Raw genomic sequence first — 24,880 nt, forward strand, 5'->3', positions numbered from 1 at the left:
TTAGGGCAGGCCTCCACTGCGCATGAGCAGGATTAGGGGGCCAATAAAAGGTAAGGCTCAAACTCACAAGCTCACGCCCACTACCTGGCAATTAGTGGCACCTGGTTGCCTCGTTACACTACAATCAAGTATACAAATTAGCTCTGTAATGGGTTGACCCTGGCTGGATGCCAGGTGGTCACCAAGCTGCTCGATCACTCTCCTGAGCTGGACAGGGGAGAGAAAATACAATGAAAGGTTCACGGGTTGAGATAAAGACAGGGAGATCAACAATTAATATCACGGACAAAACAGGGTTAACTCAAATAAATTATTTGACCTAGCCACTCGTATCAGAGCAGGATAATGAGCAATAAAACCAAATCTTGCAACACCTCTCCCCTTCGCCCCAGGAGTCTTTCCTCCCAGGCTAAACCTCACTCCTAATTTTCCTCCCATAGGAGTCAGTCCTTCATGAACTACAAAAATCCTTCCCCCAAACTACAGTTCCTCATGAACTGCCCTGGTGTTGGCTGCTTCCATGAGGCAGTCAGTCTTTCAGGAACAGACTGCTCCCTCACAAGGCCCCAGTTGTCCCACAGGTCCTGCCAGGACTCTGCTCCAGCACAGGTTCTCCACAGGGACACAGCCTCTTCCCAGGCACCCAACCTGCTTGGTTGTGGGGTGCTCCACAGGTGGCAGAGATCTGCTCCTCTGGGAATCTCCACAGACTGCATGGGGACAGCCTGCCTCACCCAGGTCTTCATGGGCTGCAGGGGAGCACATCCCCACCTTTCTTCTTTACTGACTTTGGTGCCTTCACAGCTGCTTCTCTTACATTGTCATTGCTCTCTGCCTGCAGTTGTCCTCCAGTTTTTTAACCCCTTTCTTAAATAGCTGATCACAGGGGTGCTACCACCATCACTAACAGTCTTGGCCTGAGAGGTTTGCCTTGGAGCCAGGTAGCATGGGCTCTACCAGGATACAGAAGGAATCTTGCTACCAGCTTCTCAGAGAAGCCCCCCCACTACCACAACAGAGCCCCACAAACCAAATACACCAGGTTCAGATTGAAGGAAGTGACTGCTTTTGAGTCACTGGCTTAAAGTCACTCCACACTCCAGCTGCAACTGAGAGGGTAGAGAAAAAGAAGAGTCACAACATTTTATTAGTGCAGTCATTTATCTTCAGCATTTAACAATCCATTACATTTAAGAAATACTTAGCATAAATGACTTTTCGCTGCCAATGGTATCACAAACAAAGTTTAATGCATACAAAACCTCAAATACAAACCTTTGTATTTCAACAAAGAAAGCTGCTACAGAATCGTATCTTGTTTCACAAGGACAAGTTCAGAGTAGAGGCAAGTGCATTTCTGCCACAGTAGCGTAGACAGCATGCAAAACGTTAAACAGATGCAGTGTCCACGTTTAAAACATTAAATAAAAAGTAAGATACATTGAAACATTAGGCCATGCTATAAAATGCCCTTTGCAAGTCACCTTAATCATAAAAAAAACCCCAACCCAATGAATTCTCATTTTTTGTGATTATTTACTGGTAAAAACTAGTATGACAGTTTCCCCAGTACATTAGAGATCTACAGTTTTATATTTTTCCCATAGAATGCATATATATGATAAAAAGTTCATAATCATGTCATAAATCATCTTCAAATGTTCATAAAAACCCCTTTTGGCTGCAGCTCAAAATAGTTCAGGTTCTTTCTAAAGACACAGCAAATGACTAAGACTTGACTCACATAATTACTTTTGAAACACATTCTTCTCTTGATGACTTTCGAGTTGCATATCAAAACTTCATATTCATCTGAGCAAGCCCATTTTACTGAGTGGCACAATTACTGTGTTCTAAGAGTTCCTTTTCCCTCAGGGTTTTTAGGTTTCAGGAGACAGTTCCCTTTAAAATACATGTTGATCTTTATTTTGTGCTTTTTTTTTTTTTTTTACAAGGGATAGAGAAGTGCACTAGAGAAATTATTTTCTAAAAAGACATTTTGAATAAAGTTCTTCTTATCATGTGCACACAGCCAAAGTCCTTGAACACCAAGGAACAACTGGCTAGAAATAAATTTCCCTTACTAGAGTACACAGTTCTGTAAAAATGGACTACAAAACCATAGTGATAATAATGCCCAGTTGTTCAGACCTTTGTGACAGACATAGTATTGTACATAAATTTGTGACACTAAGCTTTTATGGGCAATTTCTGTCTCTTCATAAAAAATAGATTGTAATATAAAATATTAAAACCAAGCTATATAACTTGTACCACATGGAATTTATATTTGTCATTTTAAAAGGATCACTATATGTTAATATATTAAAAAAATCATTTTCAAGTAAATAATTCCATTTCATAGACATGAACATTTATTCCAGCAGTATCTACTCCCAGTAATCTGTTTTATGCAAAATAAAGCCTATGTAAACTTACAGAAGTCTACTTCCACATTTAATTTTAAGCCTAAGTATTTTTTGTATGCAAGATTCCTGTTGCCTTAAATGGGAACTAAGTATCACAATCTATTCTGAAGGATTTGAAAAAAACTGCATTATTTCTCACAGACTCTGTGAAAGTGAATCCAACCACATTTTCAAGAGTGACTAATCATTTGGGTTCTGGCTTTCAGACCCAAGAATGTTTTAAAAAGCTTATGGCCTCATCCAACAAAAGGGGAAATTGTTCTGTGGTACTTGATAAGGTCATCCTCAAGTCTGGGAATAAAGGTCAGAAAGACCTAACTTTAAAGTACTCAATACCCATTAAGATCAAAGATCACTACATACACATATTAAAGACTTAAGATCTGTGTGACCTCCACTGAATAAACAAAATGCTTATAAACATTATATACAGAACCTTACTCCACCCTTCCACAATCATTGTTTTAGGTGTTTATCATTCCTCAGTTACAGTTGAGAAGTTCTGAATAATTCCTACTTTAAATGATGAATGCTGCTTCTATAACTGCTTACTCCAAACAGTTTATAATACTGGCAATCCTTGATGTAAGAGGCTACGTTCTGGCTATTGGCTAAGGCCAGTAGTTGCAGGAGTACCAGAATTTGGCTTATTATGAACCTGGTTTTGGTCACAAAAGCAGTTATGCTGTCTTTTTTTGTTTCCAAGTCTTTTGAGAAACAATTGTTTTATAAGATGTTGCTCTAAAAAAATACATTTTATCTACAATCGTTTTGCTATTTCATAATTGTATTGCTCTATGTAAATATATTTAACTTAAAACATAATTTTTCAATCGTATCAAGTACTTTGCCAGCTCTTACCCACTCTAAGTCATAAACATTTGCCTTGAAAACTAATAATTCACTGGATATTACAAGTGACACAATCCATTAAACAAATTTAGTCTATTAGCATACATATGGCCTTGAAATTAATTTATTTCCAGTGAATTTCAGAAGCTATCTGCATACATTTACAAGATCTCGCTCATTAACAGTCACTGGAGTGGGCTGTTCTAAATGGGGAGCCAGATGGCTGTCTTGGGAATAGGTCATTTTTTTAATTGGTAGGTGTTTCTGTTTCTGCTTTCCCCACTGGTGCCTCAGGAAAAAGTAGTTTTCTAAGTATGTTTGCATAGAATGGTCCATACACTCTTTTATTGAAGTTTACAATGCTTGCATATTGAGATCCAACAAATTCCATCTCTGACTGAATGACAGAAAGGCCTCCTGGCATAGCAGGCATACACTTCTGGAAATTTGGAAGAGCAAGCAAGCTTCTCATGAAGAACTGGATTCGTTTGTCTGAAATGGAACATGGAAGTATGGTCAGAACAAATGTAAACCCAAGATGAAGCCATACACTCTTTGTTAGCACCCTGCACATAAGAAAAAAACAACAAACCACAACCAAAAAAAACCCCAACTAACCAACCAAACCAAAAAACCTCAACAAAAAAACCCCACAAAAAACCCAAAGTAGGCTATCAACTCTTTCCCAATCCCATGCTGCAATGGGAAACAATACTGAAAGCTGCTTAAAGTTGGCTCCTGCAATGTGGACACAGCATAAACCTGCTACAAGAGGTTACCCTACCTAATATGAAGTGGAGTCAAGAAAAACAAAACGAAAAACCAACACAGTAGGTTTAAACTCAGAACTGAAAAAAGGGAGACTGAATAGCACTTATTTTTGTGAATTACTCTCCAAAATGCTGGTATATCTAGGCTTGTTTGTAGATACTTTCAAAATTCAGTATTTCTAGCTGCCACTAACCATGCTCTGCACCAGACCAAGAACATAGGTAAACAGCATTTCCTTATTCTTAAGAGTTCACCCAGTATTTTACTGCACTAAGAAAGTGCTTTTTAAAAATTATTAGATGGCCAATTAAACTTAATAGAAGTTTCTATACAGACATATACAATAAGATGTATGATCTTACTAACCAATCAAGGAACTGATGGGATTATTCTCCTCAACAATATGAGATATTTGACCTATTAAATTACTCTGCATATCCGCATCAAGAGTGGGAAGACCTCGTTCAGTTAGAGATCTGTTCACTTTGCTGCAAATCTGGACACCAATAGCATTCAGAGCCTCCTTAAGATCAAAAGTTCTGGAAGAAAGAAATAAGAAAGCATGAAATTTTTCAGTTTCTGTAGCATAGGTCATAAGGTGACCTCACTTATTGCCTTTCCTTTTTGCAAATCCTCTCATTGCAGAGAGCAGGTTGAAAATAAGTAACTTTTCACAGATCTACATACACCTATAGATGTACAGCTATAGAACGCATCTCCACGTGGAAGAGAAAATAAGGACCTAATTGTAACTCAGACGGGTGTCAGTTTGAATTGAGGAACTAAAATTTGACTAGAAGGAACTAAAGAGGGTCTCAGGACCTGAGTGATCTCAGAGGAGCAGAACAGAGGGGTCTATTCCCTCCCATTCCCTGCCCAGACTCTATCAAGCTCAGGCAGACCCCAGCCACTCCTCTCTCTCTCCCGCTCCTCGCTTCGCTGCTGTTCCCCTGTGCTCCTTTACCCCACCTCGCCTCCTGCTTTTCAGGATCCACATCCATCGGGTGCTTGGAAGAGCTGTGGAGCCCCCTCCTGAGTCAGCCCTGCCACAGGGGCCCTCTTAAGACCCTCTTCCTTCTGTTCCTTGTACTCAGACTTTAGTTCCTGCACTCAAAACTGTGACAGTGGGGAAAGTAATTTCAGGCATGCAGCAGTGACACCAGTTCATTTTGCCCTTATGCTTCGGCGTTTTCCTGGGTCACCTGCACAGCATTTAATGAGAAAAAGCAGAGTGGAAAACTGAGATATACTCTTTTCAGATCACATCAGACTCTCTTACAGTGCAAGTGGCAGCCAAATAGCTAAAACTACCTCAAACAAGGCTGAAGCAACTGGCAAGACAATTTGGTCAATGTACTGCCACAGTCTCTACCCTGTATTAGAAGCATACAGGTGAGCTTCAGTACAAAGGCTCCAAATCATGCAGACTCACATTAAGATTTCATTAAAGTATAACTTTAAAAACATGCACCTAGCATACAGTGAATTTAAAATATAATGGGAGTATAGATAGATATTATTAAAATTGAGTATCTTCCTATTATTAACAAGCAATGGCTATGACATTTGAATTGTTTCCAAAGGTTTTCAGATCCACCTGGTATTTCCCATTGGAAAAAAAAAACACAAAGAGTGATTAAAAAAAGGCCTTACTTCTTGTTCATGCCTTCAAGAAGAGGAAGAGAGATCCTTTTCAGTTGGTCAGCAAAATCAGGCACATCTGCAATCGCTGCACCCACCATATTGTTTGTTATGAGACAGACACAAGCTATGATTTTTAATTGATTGAGCTTCTCTCTCAACTCTTGAAGACGAACTTCATCTGTTATTAGAGTCTGGAATTGAAACAGTAATACAAGTTCAGAAATACGGAGGGAGAAAGATGGGGGAAATTACAGACACAGTATGTAGTCACAAAACATTAATATTTTCAATCATAAGTAGTCAAAATCAGAAAAGGCAGCAGCTGAAATACCCTGAATATGTAGTATTGCACAAAGTAGCTTTATGTACGAGTACCAGAGGCCTGTGGCAGGAAAAAAGGTAATGCCTTCAGGGCACAGGAAACTGAGGACATTCCACCTTATTCCTCACAACTTCTGACAGAAATGTGACCAAAAATTCAGTCCATGACAGAGAATGCTTAGGGGATCCAGAGGATATCACAGTGATCAAGGTTACAGGCTGAGTAGTCTTCAGGCTTCAGCTGTCCTTTGAAAAATATCAATCTGTATCTGATGGACAGTGATGAACAACTCATCACCAGTTCAACCACCAGAACAGGTTCTGCAAGTGATGCATTACCTGCTACACAAAAAAAGCCACTTGATCCTACCTAAGAATTTAAGTAATTCCCTCCCCAATATGTAGCTAGAGTGACTTAAGTTCGAAAGAGTTCATCCTAACCAAATTTCTCCATTAAGAAGCACAGGGAGCCTTAACCTTCAACTGTTTGGTACTAATTTCATGGTGTGACAAACTATAGCCACCAGAGGATACTTGTGTGCAGCTCTTATTTAAAACTGTTTGAAGGAAAGTAAGAATAAGGTTATTTCCCTTCTGTCCACTGACAGAGAGCACTGTGTATTTAGCAAATTAGCTGCCAGGCCATCCTAAGTAGAGCTAAGGGGCTCACTGCACATGCTGATTTTAGCTGTGACTGATAGCAATTTCCAAATTGGCTTGACAGAATGTTGCAGAGGCCAATAATCAAAGAGTTGCAGGGAAAAACTGATCACTGGTTCTTAAAGCAAGTATTTATGCACATGGAGAAAGAGTAGATATCTACTTTAGAGGGCTTCAAGTTTTTACTGATTCTGTTCTAAAGCAGGAGTGATCCCACCATTTCCTGGTGCTGTTAGAAAAAGCAGGATGCTGTAAGTCAGTTCTCTCAAAGACAGAATATTAGAGACTTGAACTGCTGTCAGTACAAGTCCAGCCTTTGACCATGGCCAAGACAGGCCCTAAGGTGGAGCTGGTGAGCTATGACTGGATAGAGGAAAAAAACTTTGCTGTTGTTTTTCATTGCTGACTTGTCCATCTCTTATTTTAGAAACTAAATTAGCACATACCCTCCTAAATTCACTATTTAGAAATTAAGAGGAGAGAATACTTTGCCTCTTGTCATCAATATCAGGATTACTATATTACACCAGTGTTTTCATATAGCTAGAAATCTGAAGACACCAAACCACTTCTTACCTCTGGAAACGTTTTGCGATAATCCCATTGTAACAGTTTCAAATAGCCATTATTTAGCACCAGTGTAGGACTAATAATTGGTTTAGAACTACTATCAGCACCAGGAGATGATGACAATTCATCAGAAACAGATGACAGTTCATCTTCTATTGATTCCTTTATCCATTCTGTTGTGAGATCCAGGGCACCTAAACATTGCAAATCAGCACACGTTTACTGCATGTTTCCATCAGTGTAAGCAGTTGCTTGAGGAAAAGAGTTGTGTACAGAAACAAGAGTACTGAACTTCTGAAGACCAAACAAACACAGCTGACAGCTGAATCTTCACATATAAATTCTCTTCCTCATTTCCCACTAATCATCTTCTATGAGTCACCTTAATACTCTAGCTAGGTTGTACAAACAAAACAACAAATTATTAAAATTCAGCTGAGATCTTAGCCAAAGACTCAGTCCATGTTCTTGAAGCATTTTCCTCCCTTTTCCAGGGACATCATGGAACTAGAAAGTAGAGGTGAAGGAAGATAAACTGTATTAACAGCAAATGAAACACTTAGAGTTCTTCCACAGGCTGCATATATAAACACTGCAGCCCTATCAGTTGCTCATGGTTCCCATTTTAGAAGTCCCTGCCTCAGATATTCATAAGTTTACTTTTCCTTTTTGGAAAAATGTATTTCTTTAAGACTCTTTAGCCATATTACACAAAAAAAACTTGTAACAGCAGGTATGTCAAGTTGACTTTGTATTTCCCAAGAAGTTTCTCAGAGCTTGCCTTTTGTTTATTAAAAAAATTGATCCTGTCCCAACTTTCAGGCACACTGATTTTAGATGTTTACTTCAAACAACACCCTTGCTGTCTACAAAAGAGATGAAGTCTCATTTTTCAGCTTGTAGAGCTTTGCCTCCAGAGAGCAAGAGCCCATAAAAAAACTTGTCTCATATCAGTTTAGCAAATACAAATTTGTCTGAAAGCACCACAGATTACAGGCAAACAACTTTATAGCAAGTTAAACAATTACACATTGATAGCATGCTTGTGAAAGAATTCCCACATTAGTTGGATCCACAAAAGAAATTTAAAATTTTCCTCCAAATTATCTGTAATTGGTAGATTTTTTACATTATAGCTTTAAGTTGTCCTCTTTTAAAATTAAATTAAGCATAGCATGATACCTACTTGGTGTTTCTTCAAGAATTTCCTGGAATTTTGCTCTTTCATAGTCCACCAAATTATGCTGAAGGTATGGCCTAAGGCTTTGAATTGTGTAATTAGCCATATCCATTTTCATCAGGTCCAAAACACGGAATATTTGCCTGAAAGGAGAGTTTAAAATTTGACAGTTACAATAGCCTATTGATGTTAGCCAGCACATGGGAGGTACCCCTACATTACCACTTCAATTTCAGTTCTGGGAAAAAGTAAACTCCTTCAGTGATATATCAGTGTAACAGGTATGTTACCCATCTTCATATATACTTGAAAGAGTATTGTGCATAAGGCTTGGTGTAACTTACAAGGAGGAGACAAATATGTACCATTAGTAAATGTTACAAATCTGTAACAAAGAGCGTTTTCAAGAACTGTATCAATTAGTACAATTTAGCCCAGTTTGGCCTCCTAGAGAAAACATATAATAAACAAGTCAAGAAGTAACAGTACAAACACATTTTGTAAGGATTAACAAGACTGAAAAAGCATTCTCCAAAGCACAGGTTATTGCAAGAGTGCTTTTTTGTTGTGGCTAACTGGCTTAGGCATTCAGAGCCAGTTTGATCTAGGCATTCTACCAATTTCTTAACAAAGCAAAAGTCACATAGCATCCTGCTCGGGGTATCATAGCTCTTCCCATTTAATGCTTCTGTATAGAAGTTTTCCTACATTTTGAAAACAGGCAATATGTAAGTTGATGTTACGACTGAAGACTTTCTCCCCACTTCCACTGCCAGTACTTTGAGATTTTTTTCCTCAGAAAAAAAACAAACACAAAAACCAACAAGCAAAAAAGCAAACAAAACAAGCAAAACAAAAAAAACCCAACCAAAAAAAACAAAACAAGAACAAAAAACCCACAAAACACCAAAACCAAACAACAGCCAAATACCAACCTCAGTAATTCTACTACATTGTCAGTTGCTTTTAACTGTTTTATATCGTTGTCTCTTACTGGAGCACATAACTTTCCCATAGTGTTGATGATATAGTTAGCTAGCCCATGAATATCAACAGCATTATGTTCTGCCTGCTGTCTTATAAGATCTGCATCTAGAACTTCACAGATTTGATTTTGAATCCTGTTTGCTCCAGGAGTCAGGAAGGAAAGAAGAATCTGGAAGAGTGGTGAAAAAAAAAAAAGCTTATCAATAAATATCAAACCACTTTTTACACATGCTGAAGATTTTAACATTAATGTCAAGTGTATCTAGCTGATGAACTTAACAACTTGGAAGGAGGAAAAAAGGATTGTTAAAGGGATCACAGTACAGTTCTGCAAAAGCCAGTAAACCAGAAAGCATGTCAATAATGAGACTCTTAAAAACTGGGAGGCTACCTGGTAAATCAAACATTTACTAATTTAAAATTTTGTAAGACTGAATACTGTGCCAGGACTGAAGGTTTGTATCCTCCCTCTGTGATGATCATCAACAATAAAGTCTACTTGGGCAGGTACAGCGAATATTTATATTCTTGTTCACATCCTAAGCTCACAGTATGTTGCTGAAAAGAGGCTGGTAGAGATATGGTGAATATACTATGGGGTATCTACTTGCAGTTCTAGATAATCATCTTAAAAGGAAGAACTTGGTATCAGCTTGACTGAGTTAGCAGACCCTTCAGTGAAGTAAAAGACTCCAAGACCTAAGCTGACAAAACACCACTGGGAGAAGGAACGTTACCTCCTTAATTTCCTCAAAGAGCTTGATAGCATGTTCATATTCTGGAGGATCTTCATTCAGTTCTGATTCCAAGAGATCCCAGAATGCCTTGTGTGCAATTTCTTTCACTGTTCCTGCAAAGCTGAAGAAGTCAATTAGATACAGAAAAGACTCACAGCTAGCTTTAACCCTTGGTAGAAGTGTTTTAGATGAGCCTGCTCACTTGCTGGAAAACACACAGCACCTCACCAGCTACTGTGCCCTGCAACTGTTATTTTTCTTAAGCTGCAGACATCAGCTCCCAAAATGTGGTCTAGACTGACAATTCTTTCCTAAGTCACCTGTATTTTATAAAGTGGTGATGGCAATTTAGATGGAGGTAAAGAGATTTTACCTTCCCTTTTATCTTACTGAATTTGCATTAATTGTCCTAACCTGGTAGGTTATGTACTAAGCTTTCTCAAAGACTGTTCTCTGTCATATAACCAACTCTCAGTTAAGGGACTTGTGTAGTTAAAAACCTGTTTGTTTATTCATGCAAGTGTTCACAAAGTAAGATTAGGGCTAAGTCAGACACATCTGTAACCAAGACCATTTTAGCTACTTACATTAGGGAAGTTTCTTCTCACTTCTTCTGGCTCTCCAGGTAATTTTTGCATCTTTTCTGGGTCTAATATTATAGCTACGTTCACAATGAGCTCTATTTTCTCATCAATATAGCACCAATGAACTACTACACACACTTGAACAGAAGGCCACTATTTCATCTTTTCCACAGGGTCTGGAACTGCACAGAGCAGACCAATACTCATCCTTACTATGGGCATTCATATTGCATTAGACTTTTTATCTTACAAATGGCATGTAGGACAGAGTAAAATGCTCCAAGACAGCTTGACTGCAATACTTGTTCCAAGCAAGATAACTTTGACAGCAACATCTGGAGATGCAGGTTAAAAATCTGGAGCCTTACAAGATGTTGTAGTTAGGTTATGCTTTTTTTTTTTTTAATTTGCTGTTCCATTAATTTATCCTCTTTCCAACTGCAGTACTGCTTTGTGCAAATTCAGGCTCTTACCTGTTCTGTGGGAAGTCTTCATTTTTTATGCAAAAATTTGCATTTACAGCGATTTCATGAACTAGAGTCAAGTTTGACAAGTTTCTTGCAGCTGCCATCAGTTCATCAAATGTAATCATCTTGGGAGGGCTTGCTGCTGGAACAAACCAGATTAATTCAAGCCAAATATCTACAGTTGATACGTAAACTTTAGAATAAACTTAAAAATTTTACTGCTTGCTAATTGCACTATAATATTCTAGAAGAAACAACCTAGGATTACCAGGTCTTTGTATCTTCTTAAAACACCAACTCAGGAAACTCCCAGCTTATCAGGGGTGTGTGTGTGTAGGCAATATCACACAAGCCTCATAACATTTTGAAGAGCAATTTCCTATTTTTTGCATCTTACTTAAGATAGTTTTTTTCCTTTAAAGCAGAATCTTGTGTTCCATGGGTTTCCTATTGACTCTTCTTTAAAATCCACCACATCAGAAGCAGGTACAACACATACCATATGACCATTATAATTCTGAGCACATAATGTATAAATTGTGGTTTTGTTGCCTGTAGGGAAGGTTCTGAGGTTACCAACCTAACCCCCCACTTACACTCCATAGGAGATGCAGTGTTGCACTCCCTTTTTACAACAAAGCACTAACAACAGGACATATACTTGAAACTGGAAAGCTGAAGTAAATTCCCAAAGTTTCTAAACCCCAAGTTTTGCCACTTAATATTTGGAATTAACCTTTAAAGACTGGTAATAAAGACAGAGAAAGAGCCAGCTGCCAACTGCAGCTCCACTGCCAAGCTTGTTCAATGTGACTTCACCTACACAGATGCTGAAGAGCATACATTGTCTGGCAATGCTTAGACATCAACAGGAAGCACATCTTAACAGAGATTTTTCTTGTTTAATCATTACTTAAAATACATTCCTTGTGCAACTGTGTGTTTTCTGTTTGATCCTTATATTAATGGAAGAAGAAACACGAACTCAAGATTAATTTCACATACCTTCACGTAACATTCTAAATCTGTAAGTTAGATTTAATTTTTTAAGCCTATGGAGCAAACAGAAGAAAGCCACCCTTTGCACAAAGCTGTATTTGCTTGAGTAGGAGACTGCTACCAACATCAAGATCAGTACATCCATGGTGGCACACTTTTCTTACACTTTCTGAAGGGAAGAAGTGCACAGGGAGACCCCCACAGGTACAGCTGCTGGTGGTGTTCCACACAGAAGGAGATGCGCTGTTTCATGGCAGAGAGAAAGCCATGCCTTTCTCTTAATACTCTTAAACAGAGATTCAGAATCCCAGGTTCTACCCATGACAGCAAAGAGAAATGAGATATGTTAGCCTTATCTATTTATGCACAAGGCAGGTAAGGTTGAAATAAGCTTACACGCTGGGGAACTGGGTTTGCTTGAAGAGTCACTGTTAAAGCTCTGTCTTGAATACTCAGAATCGCTGGAAGAAGCTGTGCTTTCAGAGAGGCGTGAAGAATCTGAATCACTGCTCTGGTCATCATTGAGAGGCATTCTGAGTCACTTTAGCTGCTACAGTAAACAAGACCTTAAAAAGACAAATACACCTCCATAAAACAAGCAAATTTTGTTTTGTTTCTAGAGAGCTGCAGATCATTAGATTGTGAAGTAAAAAGTAGTTGCCTTTCTCAAGAAGGTGCTACAGGAAGAATCTGGCTTGACATGCAGAATCATACAGTTAGTAACAAACTACACCAGTTTTGCCAAGAACATTTTGTACCTTCTGTTTCATGTCTTAATAGTTATGTTACAGACAGCCTGCACTTTAGTTATACTTAAGATATAAAAGACTATAACCCCTGAAGTTGCTTTTTGTCAGAATTCTGGAAGTTCTCAACATCCATCAAGGCACCTCATGATGTTACCATCCCCCATCTGACTTGACCAACAGTTGATGTTTAGTAATTAGCTTCCTTCCACAAACAGACTGCACCACATGCAACAGCTCTGAAGCAAACACAGGAGTTACTCGATGAGATTAAGCAAATAATTCAGAAAAGTACACTTCTGACAGGGCATAACTGCAAGTCTAGCCTGCTGCTTCAGGTGGGTCTTTACTCAGAAAGAGGTTGACAGTGGCATAGACCCAAAATACACTCCTTGTAGGGGTGAGGTTCTCCGTTTCAAGCCAAAGGGTAATTCTGAGCCTGTAACATTACATTCAGCATACATGACAAGTAACACAGAGGTGTCATGCTTCATAGTGCTTCTGTCTACATAAAGAAACTGACTGCCTCCCAGGCAGATAATCTGCAACTGCAGAGAATTTGGACAGCTGCATAGTGTGATAGAGATGATTAATAGCTGTAGGACAGGAAGTAAAAAACATGTTCATAATCATATTAAAATGAGAAACTGGAATTAAGCCATAATTACTACCAAAAGAATTTGGCCCAGATACCAGAAGCAGCTGTCCATCTTTGATTATGGCCATGAAGCACTCTGCAATAGATTTTAAGAAGGGACATAGCCAACAGTGTTCAGTCAGCAATATTACTTCACTCATGATAAAACTGCATCAGCTTCAGCAGGCAAGGAATAACACACTTTGAAACTGATGAACTCTGAAAAAGACATCTTTGGCAGCATAATTAAGACCTTCACATCTGTTTGTGAATCAACATGTTGGGGGGTCAAGATATTGACAAAAGGGAGTTAAAATTAAGATTTTAGACTGGCATCTATCTTGAGCTTAAGAGCACTTGATTTTTGGGGTACCAGCTCATCCTGAATAGGCACTTATAATTTCAGGAGGTACTACACTGATGAGTATTCCCCTCTTAAATGAAATTATTAGCATTTATTAAGTGTATGCTTACTCCTACCTCTTCTCCCAAAAGGAAGGAGAATGCATTTGAGTGCCTTCTATGTGTGATGTTTTATGCTGATTTTTTTGGCATAAGAATTAATCACAACAGCAAGAACAAAACTGACATTTATTATCTTACTGGAAAAACAGTAATAGAGACTTTTGATCAGGATACAGAGGTCATGGGTTCATGACTTTCAGCACCAGTTGTGATCCTTAACACACACTCTTATTAGAACAGCAATTTCATAATTTCTGACAAGCCACTGAAAGCAGGAAAATACTTAAAACAATACTGACTAAACAAGGCTGAAATAGGACCTAGAAAGCCAAAAGGCTGAGACATTTTTTACTTGGTCACTGTATTTAAGTTATAATTAGAAATTAGTCACTAGCTAATGTTACACAAGAGACTAAAGCTATTTGTTTGTTTCAGATTTGCCTTACAGATCTTCAAGCTATTGCTGACTAGAAACTAGTTGTGATGAGTAAACTAACTGTAGAACACACTCCAGGCTCTTTATGTGGAACTGCTCTCAGATACAGTAAGCTCTACATAGCCTGCAAAGCTTATATTACCCTCCCACTATTGTTTCTGGATCAGTGTCAGAACACCTTACTTCCAGGCTTCAGTCCTGTATTAAAAACCTTTTATTTATATATAAACAACTAACCTCAAAAAGGTTAATGTTGAACGTGGTCCATCAAAAGCTTTGGTTAACGTTGTTAGCAGTGTACTGGCCCAAGAGGTCTTGTTAATCACTCGTCTGGCATGAAAACTTCAAGATGTGCTACTGCTGGAATTAGGTTTTAAGAACATGGAAGAAATTAAATTAGCATTAAAAACTCAATTACACTACTTGCGTAGCATCATTTCAGTAACTCCATCTTAACTGTCAGTAGGATAATTATAGTATTTGAAATTGTAAATATCCAAATATTCAGATTTGCAAGGCGCTCCTGACAGAAGTACTAAACCAACCCCGGAGGCAAGTCAGCATTGCTATTTTATACTCCAATCTTGATTCCCAAGCCAACCAAATCATTAAGGTAGAAATTCAAATTCTATATATGTGAAGTCTTTACATATTAATGCCAGCAATGGATCTTTCAGCAACAATTACATGCATGTCAAATAGGCCCACAACATATTTTTGATGGACTGAGACTATACCTGTTCCTAAAACATATGCACACATACAAAATTGTCAGGAGTGCTTCAGACAGTTCCATTTGAATAGGAAATCTCTACAGTGCAGCAAATGCCCCTGAAAAAGCATTCCCATCTTTTCCACAATGTATTTCCTAGTAACTAGACTTTCTAGTAGGAAAATATATTGAATGGCAGGAAAAGATAGACCTATTCTGTAGATTCAGGACATTATTGCTAAATTCAAAGTGTAAAAGATAAACAAGGCAGCAAGCACATCAAAGTAGACATGTAAATACACAAGCAGAATCTGGAAATGCTATCTACAGCTTTTAAATATGCTGCCCGACAGCTAAAAAGCTTAGAGAAAAGCATATTCATTAAGCACATCAAAGGGAAGAACACACCAAAAAAAAAAAAAAAAAGTTTTTCTGATTAGTTATAACAATACACAATCAAGTTACCAACTCTTTTCTTTATAGCATACACTGGAAGAGCTGCTTTCCCTTATGCAGCAAAGAGCTTCTCATAAATTACTAGGGGCCAAATTTTAAGTCTAGATTAATATAATTCCCAAGTAAAAACATTTCAGAAAGCCCTCTAATCTTCCAAAATCTTTGTCACTCAACTTAGATAATATCATCTTCTTATTTTAGTTGTTCATTAGACTGTTTTAATCCACAGCTTAATATCCTACCTATTCTGTTAAGAGGTCGGCCTGTGTTTGCAACCTGCTTTACTCTTCCTCCACTAAACACAAGTGATGTTTACTTTTGTATTAAGTTGGACATCTTCACAGTGGGCTTCATTACAGTTTATTTCAACCATGATTTTTTTGCAGTTTAAGGATAAACTAAAGTGGAAACCAAGATAAAAACATCTGAAGGTACAAAACCCCAAGTTTCCACTTAAATTAACAAGGAATGAACTGAATTATCATGGTTTCCCCTGCTCAGGATTTAGACAGTTTTGGATTCTTCTTTTTCATAAAGATGCAATTAATACAACTCTGTAGATGCTTAAAGGCATCTTACTCGTATAAGGGCACCACATCACCCAACTCAATCATTCAGTTAGAACTGACTGAGACTGCAAGATCGGATTGGTTTAAAAGAACAGACATGCTTTTTATTCCTGAAAGTTTCCTTCAGAAGTTACTTTATAAAGCACATGGGGGAGGGGAGGCAGTTTCGAAGGTGGTTTGATTTCTTCAGATACCATCTTCAAGAACAGTCCTTCCACAGACACACTTTGTCCGACTAAACCCCTCCATCCATGCACACTTCTGAAGTGCTCCGTCCAGTTTTACCACTACAAATGTCTTAACTTTTGTTTGTTCTACCGGGCTTACGTCTGCACTATCCTCAAGCTGGCACAGGCTGAATCTCACCGGGCTCGAGTTCCCCTTTCACTGCCTCCACCTCTGCCAGCACCCACAGCACAGGAGCAGAAAAGAGCCTTTGTTCCAGAGTTACGGAGCTTCCTCATGCCTCGTTTCTGACAGCTCATAGCCAACACTTCGCTGCCTTAGCGCTCAAAATTCCACAACTCATCCCTTTACACAGTGGCGTCTCTTGCTGAAGGCTTAAAAACATCTAAGAAAGAGCCAGAGGAGCACGCGTCCTCACCTCCGACATTCAGGCACCGCGACCCCCCGGGCCGTGGCCAGGGGACACAACCCCCGAAGGGAGAACGGGGACGTCTTTCTCGCCACCGTCCCCCACCCACCTCCCCCCAGCCCCTCGACGTCTCCCCTCAGCAGGTCGTGGGGGGAGCGGCAGAGCCGGCAGCTCCTCCTCTTCCTCCATCTGTTTAGCTGCCTGTCTCCTCCCCCGGCTCCATGTTTTTAACAGTTACCAGAGGCTGGAGTTTGGCACTCGCCGACCAAAACAAACAACGTTACCAAGGACAGGCTCGGAGAGGAGGTGGGGGGGGGGGGGGAAGGGAAGGAAAGGAGGAGGAAAAGAGAGAACCCTCTCTCTGCCAGCCCTGGGGAAAGCAAACCTGGCTGACCGCCTCCAAGTGTCCCGACCCAGCATGCCCCGGAGAGGGAGCCGGGATGCCCTTGCTGGAGCGGGGCTTTAGGGGAGAACCCCCGCGGCTGCGCCCGTCGGGACGGATGGTGCCAGAGGAGAGCGGGCATTAAAGGACGGAGCCAGCCCAGGACACGGGGCGAGGGGCGCCCTAAAACCCACAGCGGGGGCTGCGGAACCCACCTGGTACAGGGGGAGCCCCACGAGAGCAGAGGAGGGGAGCGAACCCGACACCTCCCAGCCACCCCAGCCGCACAGAGGGGGGACAGCAGCCGCCGGGTTAGCTCTGACCCGGACTCACCCCGCAGCTCATCGACTTTACGTGCCCGGACAGACAGGCGTGTGCCGCCGTCGAAAGGCGCGGCTCGGCCGCAGACACCGTCCCCTGCTTGCCCTGGTCACTCACCGCGGCCCGGCGGCTGCTCGCCCTCCTGCGCGGCGCTCGCCGGGGCTTTAAACAGCCCCCCCCCGCATTTATAGAGCCAGCCCGGACTATTAGTGGCTTCCGTGGGCGCCTCCATCTCTGCCGGTGGCAGGGGGGGGACGCGTAACCTTTTCCTGCCTGCCAGCGGCGAAAAATCCCGAAGCACTCCGGCCAGCCCGTGCCTATCCCCGTAGAAATACTTTTTCTCTATTCATTCTGCCTGGGTCCGCGCAATAATCGGGGACGAATATGCGCTGATAGGAGAAGACCCTTCAACGACCCCCCCTGCGCTGAATGGGCCCTTCCTAGGGGGAAGGGCGGGGGAAGGGCTTGGGTGGTGTTTACGGAAGAGCCGCGTCCGTCCAGGGTGACCCCGCCCTTTCCACAGCTCGGGGCGGGGCCTCCGCTTTAGCCCCGCTCCCGATCGGAGGGGGAAGAGGGGACAAAGCGCCTCAGGGCGCGTTGGGGAGTGGGTGTTGTGCTGCTTTCCTGCCCTGTTTTCCTTCGTTTATAGCGTTTTTTCCTTCGCACCCGCCATCTTGTACCCCCAGTTCTGTCCCCCCCACCTCTGAGCCTCAGAGGAGCCTGTCCCGGGTTGAGTCACCTGCCCTGTGCGTGGCTGTGGGGTTAGGAGGCCCCGCTGAGTACCCACCGAGGAACGCTGCACGGAGCGTTTATTATATTATTATAAATTCTTTGCTTCTTGCTGTATCGCCCTCATCGGCGGAGAGCTTCATGCACCCGCTGGGCCAGCAGTACCTGTCGGGGTTCATCACCTCTTCCTGTCACAGGAGCTGCATTATTCCCCCATTGCCTCACCTGCCAGGAAGCACGGGTGGCAAAACACTGGCAGTCAGTCATCTCTGAGGCAAGAGCTAACTGCACCAAGCTTTGCTTGTCAGGAAGATAAAGCAAATAACCCTGCCTGCAAATAACCATCTCATCTTCAGCATGCCTGACGATTGGGATCCATTTGCACAGGCCAAAGCTGAGTGTAGGTCCTGATAACCTCTGCCATCAAAGCGAGGGCTCGAATCAGGGGACAGAGGTTGGCTTCTCAAGGACCAAGTGACCTGCTGGCTCTCAGTGATGCAGAGCACCTGGCAGCACTGCTGCTCTGAGCCCAGCCTTCAGAGACAGTAAATGGGATTAAGTCCAACAGCCTAATCCGATAGCTTCCATAAAGAAGACGATGTTTTAAATAACTGTGATTGCGCTACTTTGCCCCAGTTTGTGCATGTCACGTGGCAACAATAATCTGAGAGAAGCTCAGGGGAGCTTTGGAGAAAACTGTCTGTGGTGGTGTGCAGATGGGACTGCCTTGTACAGGATTGTTTTCACTTCCAAGGAAATTATTTAGTATTAATTTTTACATCAATTTTTGCTTAAATGCCATATGAAAGATGTGGGATACCTGTCTTCTGGTCTTTCCTGTGATGGTTGCTGACACTGTTTATTAATTAACCAGCTATATCATCAAAACCCACACAAAGAGTACTTCAAGTAAACACCAGGGCCAGTGGCTCATGGTCCATCTTGTGTGCTGTCTGCATGGGACAGCAGTTGTGGAAACCTGTGGTGCTCGGTGGCTTAGGTTGCACAGGGAAGTAAATTAGCTTCTGAATATTTATATAAAAAATCATATAGGCAATACAGATCATTACCCATAAAGGAAAAGGTACCTCAGAGGTATAACCCTATATCATGGAGTAAGAGATGAAATTCAGAAATGGATGGCTTTAAAACAATATTTTTTTTTCATCTTAACAATGCCCTTCTCCCACAGTACATCAGCAGGTTTGAGCCCCATCTTAAGTACCTAGCTTGCTCTATCTATTTATCTATCTACCTACCTACCTACCTACCTACCTACCTATCTGTCTTCTAGATACGTGCAGCTGTATATAGCTGAGGCACTGAAGACACACATCAAGATTCCAGTCCAAAGGCCAAGAATAAGTTAGACACTGCAGTACTCAGTCCTTTACCTTCTTTTTGTTTTTATTTCAATTCCTTCCTGATCCAGAGGCACTAAAACTATAGGTCATTATGGATCTTAACAGTGGATTACTTTCCGTGAAGATTTTCCCCAGAGAGAAATGTCACACATTTCTTGTTGTCTGTGTCTTGTGCAATGTCAGCCAGGAAAATAATTGTGCAGCCTTTAAATTTGCTGTGCTCAATTAGGAAGATCAATGTCCTTGTGTCTTATGTAGAACATGCAGGTGTGCACTAGTTTTGGCTGAGAGTTAATTTCCTTCATAATAGTTTGTGTGGAGCCATGTTTTGGATTCGTGCTAAAAACAGTGTTGGTAATGTTTTTTTACTGATGAGCAGTGCTTACACAGAGTCAAGGCCTTTTCTGCTTCTCACACCACCCCACCAACAAGTAGGCTGGGGGTGCACAGTAAGTTGTGAGGAGGCACAGTGGGGACAGCTGGGAGATTGGTGTGGAGAAGTGGCTCAGTGACTGCCCCTCAGTCAGTTGGTGGTGAGCAATTGTTTTAATTGCATCACTTGTCTTTCTTGGCTTTTCTTTCTCTTTGTTATTATCCTTTTAATTATATATAATTTTTGTTATTTCTTTTTTTCCATTTTTAAACTTTCTATCTCAACCCACAACTTTCACTTTTACCCTCATCATTCTCTCCCCCCCATCCTCCTGCAGGGAATGAGTGAATGACTGTGTGGTGCTTGGTTGCCAGCTGGGATTAAGTCCTGACAAAATACAAATCTGGCAATTTGCCCACTGTCTTAAATTGGCCTCCATTCTTCACCTTTCACTACAGAAGCCGTGTTAATTGAGATGAAGGCCCAGTTTGTGCTCAGCCTTTTGCAGCAAATTAGTTTATAATCTTTCCTTCCTATTACCAGCGAATGTGGCAAAGACAATAAAGCCTACAATTAATGCACAGCTTTACCCAGCAAACTGCAACACTGCTACTGAGTTGGTTGGTTAGTTGTGCAGCTGCATTTAGCCCCCACAAGTAAAAAATGTCCTCTTGTGTGGCTAACTGATGGTCAGAGTGGGAGTTGAGGGAAAGGGCAAGGCATGTTATTATTTACACGAGGGCCCATGACAACTAAGTTGAGAACATAACTTGAAGTCATAAGATGTTTTGTCCTAACCCTAATAACTGAGCCAGGCAGGCTGGATTTAGTGATAACAGATGGATATTAAGACTCTGGGTTGACTGAGACCATCAGACATATATCATAATAGGCTCAAGGGTAAAACAAAAAGTCTACAAGGCAGGTGGAAGGATGTTTTCTCAGCTTGCTCTTCTGTGGAGTTTCTGTCTTACAGGGAGGAATATGTTCTGAGAGAGGCAAACAAGATTGCTACTTCCCCCCACCAAAGTATTTAGCTTCAAACTCATCCAGAGGCAAAACAGAATATTGAAACATCTGAAAGAAAATGGTACATCATTAAATTCCCCTAGTGCACCAGTCTGCAGCATCTAGATACTTTACTACCTCAGCAAATTCCTAATCCACACTTCCCTCAGCACTAGGAGTCAGACTTTGTGTACAGAGGGAAAAAATAGCTTGATCCACTGTGTCAAACACAATGAGAAGCTGTTTGTAGAATGGTATTCTTGGTCAGAATAGTTTACATTGGTTCCTTGGTGAGAAAAAGCCTTAGCTGTTACATTGCTAACATTTTCCTTGTCACTGCCAAGCTGGAGGAGAAATGGTCTGACAATTTCCTATGCTGCCTTACTACCTGAAGCAGATTTACATCCCTTAGTGCTTAACACTGATGGTCCTCTTGATTGTTGCCTCTGGTAACATCCATGTGGCTCCATTCTCATGGCAAATGCTCTGAAATAAAAGAGCTTCAGAGCTAAAATTCTGGGCCTTGGGGTATTGCTACATATCCTGGCCTGTCTAGGCCCTCCCTAAATAGAAATCTGAGATTCCCCTTTATAAATTCTTAGACAGATAAGGCTTAGACAGATAAGGCTTGATATTCAGCCACTGCAGAAACTTTGTTCTTTTAGCTTTCTCAAGGTGCTTTTGTTCACTGCTGAAGATTTCTGCTTTTATAATTTTGAGGATGACGGAGTATTCCGAGGGTTCATCTGTTTCAGTGGAAGCTCTGCCCCTGTATTAGCTACCTCTGGGAAGTTACTTCAGGCAACATCCTGATGCTGTGCAAGTTCTCCACTACTTGTTGGGGTCAATGCAATCAGCTGACCAAATTGTGTTGTGGTGTCCATAACCTGCAACCACTCCAGCATTCTCTCCAGCTGGTGACTCGGCTAGCCTCAGACCTGTATATTTGTCAGAATTTTACTGAAGAAATACCTGAGACAATCATAAATTCTCCTCCTATCACCCATGCTAGTAGTTACTGACTGGAAGACCACATACAGACCACACACTCCAGTTAATCCTAAACCTTGGCAGAAATACTGAATGTAGATGGATTTGCCAGGCTGAAATCAGGGGCTGTGATCCTGCCTTGATTTAAGACTCTGTCGCTGAAGAATATTCAACTTAAAATTTATTAAAACAAAACAAAACAAAATGTACTGAGAATCAAAGAAAAGACCAAGAAAAGAAAATGTCTTCCAAGACAAAATTTGATTGGATTTCTTTCTGTAATCAGGTAGAGAAACAAATAAATAATTAGCACCTCAAGCTTTTTATCTTGCAAGGAGTTACAGCTTGCACACTAAAGTAATGAGCTTCCACCCATGGAATCACTCTTGGCAAGCAAATGCATTTCAGTATAACACAAAAGCAGGAGGAGGAGATGAGTTGCAATTCCACTAGCAGTTCAACAGCCCAGGTGTAGAATTGGGAATAGCTTGTTACCATTACCTTTTTTTCATGCCTTAGAGACACTGAAACTGCACGTGTGAGATCTCTGCCCAGGAACCCCAACAGAGCATTATTTTCATTCACTGACTGTTTTGAACAGCATTTTCTTTCATCTCACACAGATCTTTTAATACAGGCAAATATTAACAGATGCAAACATGAATACAGACTTTTTAAAACTTAGCTTTAGATAGAAAGATAGACATTAAAATACAGAAGAAGAGTAACATGTCTGAGGGAGAAAGCAACCACCAAGAACTTTTCATTGCATTTTTCTTAAAAAACCCCAAACAACAACACAAGAAATCCTTTTGAAGCTACCACCGTTATTACTTGTTGTCTACCAGTTGTTTGCTTTCAGCCCAGGTCTAAATCCTTTATTGCTTTGCATGATCCTAGTCATGAACCCCCTAGAAAATGTCAGACAGACACAGTAAGAGAAGTCTACCATGTAAGCCTTAATAATTGTGAAAGAAAAGGGCAATACAGGATCAGCTTAGTTTGTTCATCAGTTGTCTTGTGAAGTAATGAAAAGCAGTTTCAAAAACACTTGAGAGCCCATCCTGATACCCCAGCTACTTGGCATGTCTATTAGAGAGGAGAAAGGAGGTGTTGGAAAGTGGGTAGCCTTCATTGGTCAGGCAACTGGACCAGATGATTGCTGTAGGTCCCTTCCAACTGGAACTGCTCTCTTCTATTCTATTTCTGAAAGTGTGGGGACGAAGCAGTGGAGAAGATTTTTTAGCGTGCCTTTTCTTAATAGGATTCTCCAGTACAAAAAAAATCACGCTGGACACTTTGATACAACATGGTCCAAGGTCCAGAACCCTGGGTCCAAATGCCTCATGGAAGCTGCCAGCAAAGACAGACGGGTTCCAAACTCTCTTCTACTAACTCTGAAATGGCCAATTCCAGAATGCATCCTGCTTTGAATCTTCAGGCAACACATGAATCAAAAGTTTCTGGACAGGAGGGTAAGTCAGTCTTGCTTCCAATTTCAAAGGGAGGAGCGAACAGGACATCAGCACAGCGGACTGAAGAACTGAAGAAGGCCAAGCAAATATAAGTGTGATATACTCCATCCACTAGTTTGTGAAAATATCTGTATGGTTATTGTCTGCAATGTACCTATGGAGGTTAAAAGAAAATATGCTCCAGTCCTTTCTTGTACAAATTAGAACTGACTTCCAGAATTGTAACCCATAGTTAAAAATCAGAAGCAGTGACACATCTTTGCCTTGCACAGTGCATGTGCGAACAACTTTACATAAAAGATTACAAAAACCCTTCTCTGGAAGCCAACAATGAATAAGGGTCTAGGCTCAAAACATCATGAAATTCTCTAGTCATCTGGCAGAGCAGTTATATGTCTACCAGACGTGTAACAGAAAAGTTAGTGACAGAAAAGACAGTGACAGAAAAGTCACTGTATTAACCTGTTCAGTTAGGGGTCAAGGACAGAAGAAGAAGTAAAATATTGATGAATTCAAGTTGTGGTTTTGAATCAGTAAGTTCTTCTGCACTATCATTTGTTGTCTAGTCTGGACCAAGCAGTAGAAGGGGACTTCCTGTGTATTTTTTCAAGTTCCCACATTTAGGCCAAGACATGGTAATGATTCAAGATAAAACATAATTGGCTGAAAAGGGTTTAAGCAGGTCTTTGAGATGTTGAAAAATTGGAGGTATTTTCAAAATAATATTCTAAAGTTATTCCCATATGATAAAATCCTTCTAAACACAGGTGTAGAGCACCTTCTCATCTCCTTTGCCCCAGATGGGAAAGCACCCAACTCCCAGCCCTCGACTACCAATGCCCTAAAACTGTAGTGTCAAACCCATCCCTTGCCTAAGGATCCTCTGTTCCACAATCAGATGCAATTTCCTCCTCTCGAACAGGACCGCTAATTAATTCCATGCACATCAGGACTAGTTTTTCCACCAACACCTTATCCCTTCACTCTTCCTCCCTCTCCTTGCCAGCACTTCCAAATCAGTCAGCTCCCACCTCCCTCTTATGTTTCCTTACAAGAAGGAACAAAACTGCGAGCATGACGGAGATAAATGGCGGGGCTGTTCTCCACATCCTTCCAGGCCCTCGCCGGAGCCAGCAGTGCAGGGGAAAGCCTGCTCACTCTTTCCTATGCCAGGACAGGCTGTGGGGAAGATGAACGTGGTGAGGCGAAAGAGCATGCTCGGAGCGGGAAGGCTCCGCGGGGAATTTCGGTGCTGAGGTCTCAGCGTCTACCAGATGTGCACAGACAAAGCAGCCTGTGAAAAACCCTTGGAATTTCTGTCGGGCCAGAAGCACTCCTGCCAGTCAGGGCAGCTGTTGTGTGCCTGGGAGACCAGCTCGATGCCAGATCTCTGCTGCAGAGGCACTAGAAACGGGAGGATG

General features: G+C 41.2%; 1 protein-coding gene across 13 annotated transcripts; it reads right to left on the minus strand.

The window, feature by feature from the left end:
* Window positions 1-1,129: 1,129 nt before the first annotated feature.
* On the minus strand, window positions 1,130-17,894 carry TCP11L2 (t-complex 11 like 2). 13 transcript variants are annotated; one of them, XM_030449240.1, is made up of 11 exons: window positions 17,638-17,894; window positions 14,723-14,845; window positions 12,366-12,515; window positions 11,209-11,341; window positions 10,152-10,272; window positions 9,363-9,583; window positions 8,434-8,570; window positions 7,254-7,441; window positions 5,706-5,887; window positions 4,419-4,591; window positions 1,130-3,773 (listed from the first exon to the last, which is right to left on the minus strand). In XM_030449240.1, the coding sequence occupies exons 3-11, from the start codon at window positions 12,451-12,453 to the stop codon at window positions 3,529-3,531; spliced, it is 1,488 nt and encodes a 495-aa protein (XP_030305100.1). In that variant the 5' UTR covers window positions 12,454-12,515; window positions 14,723-14,845; window positions 17,638-17,894; the 3' UTR covers window positions 1,130-3,528. The 13 variants fall into 13 exon arrangements, with proteins under 13 accessions (XP_030305100.1, XP_030305085.1, XP_030305025.1 ...); XM_030449225.1 differs by having other exon boundaries at window positions 11,209-11,344; XM_030449165.1 differs by lacking the exon at window positions 12,366-12,515 and adding an exon at window positions 12,598-12,767 and having other exon boundaries at window positions 11,209-11,344; window positions 14,723-14,842; window positions 17,638-17,893.
* Between the last annotated feature and the right edge of the window lie 6,986 nt (window positions 17,895-24,880).

This window comes from Calypte anna, chromosome 1 (assembly GCF_003957555.1).
Source record: "Calypte anna isolate BGI_N300 chromosome 1, bCalAnn1_v1.p, whole genome shotgun sequence".
Taxonomy (NCBI): domain Eukaryota; kingdom Metazoa; phylum Chordata; class Aves; order Apodiformes; family Trochilidae; genus Calypte; species Calypte anna.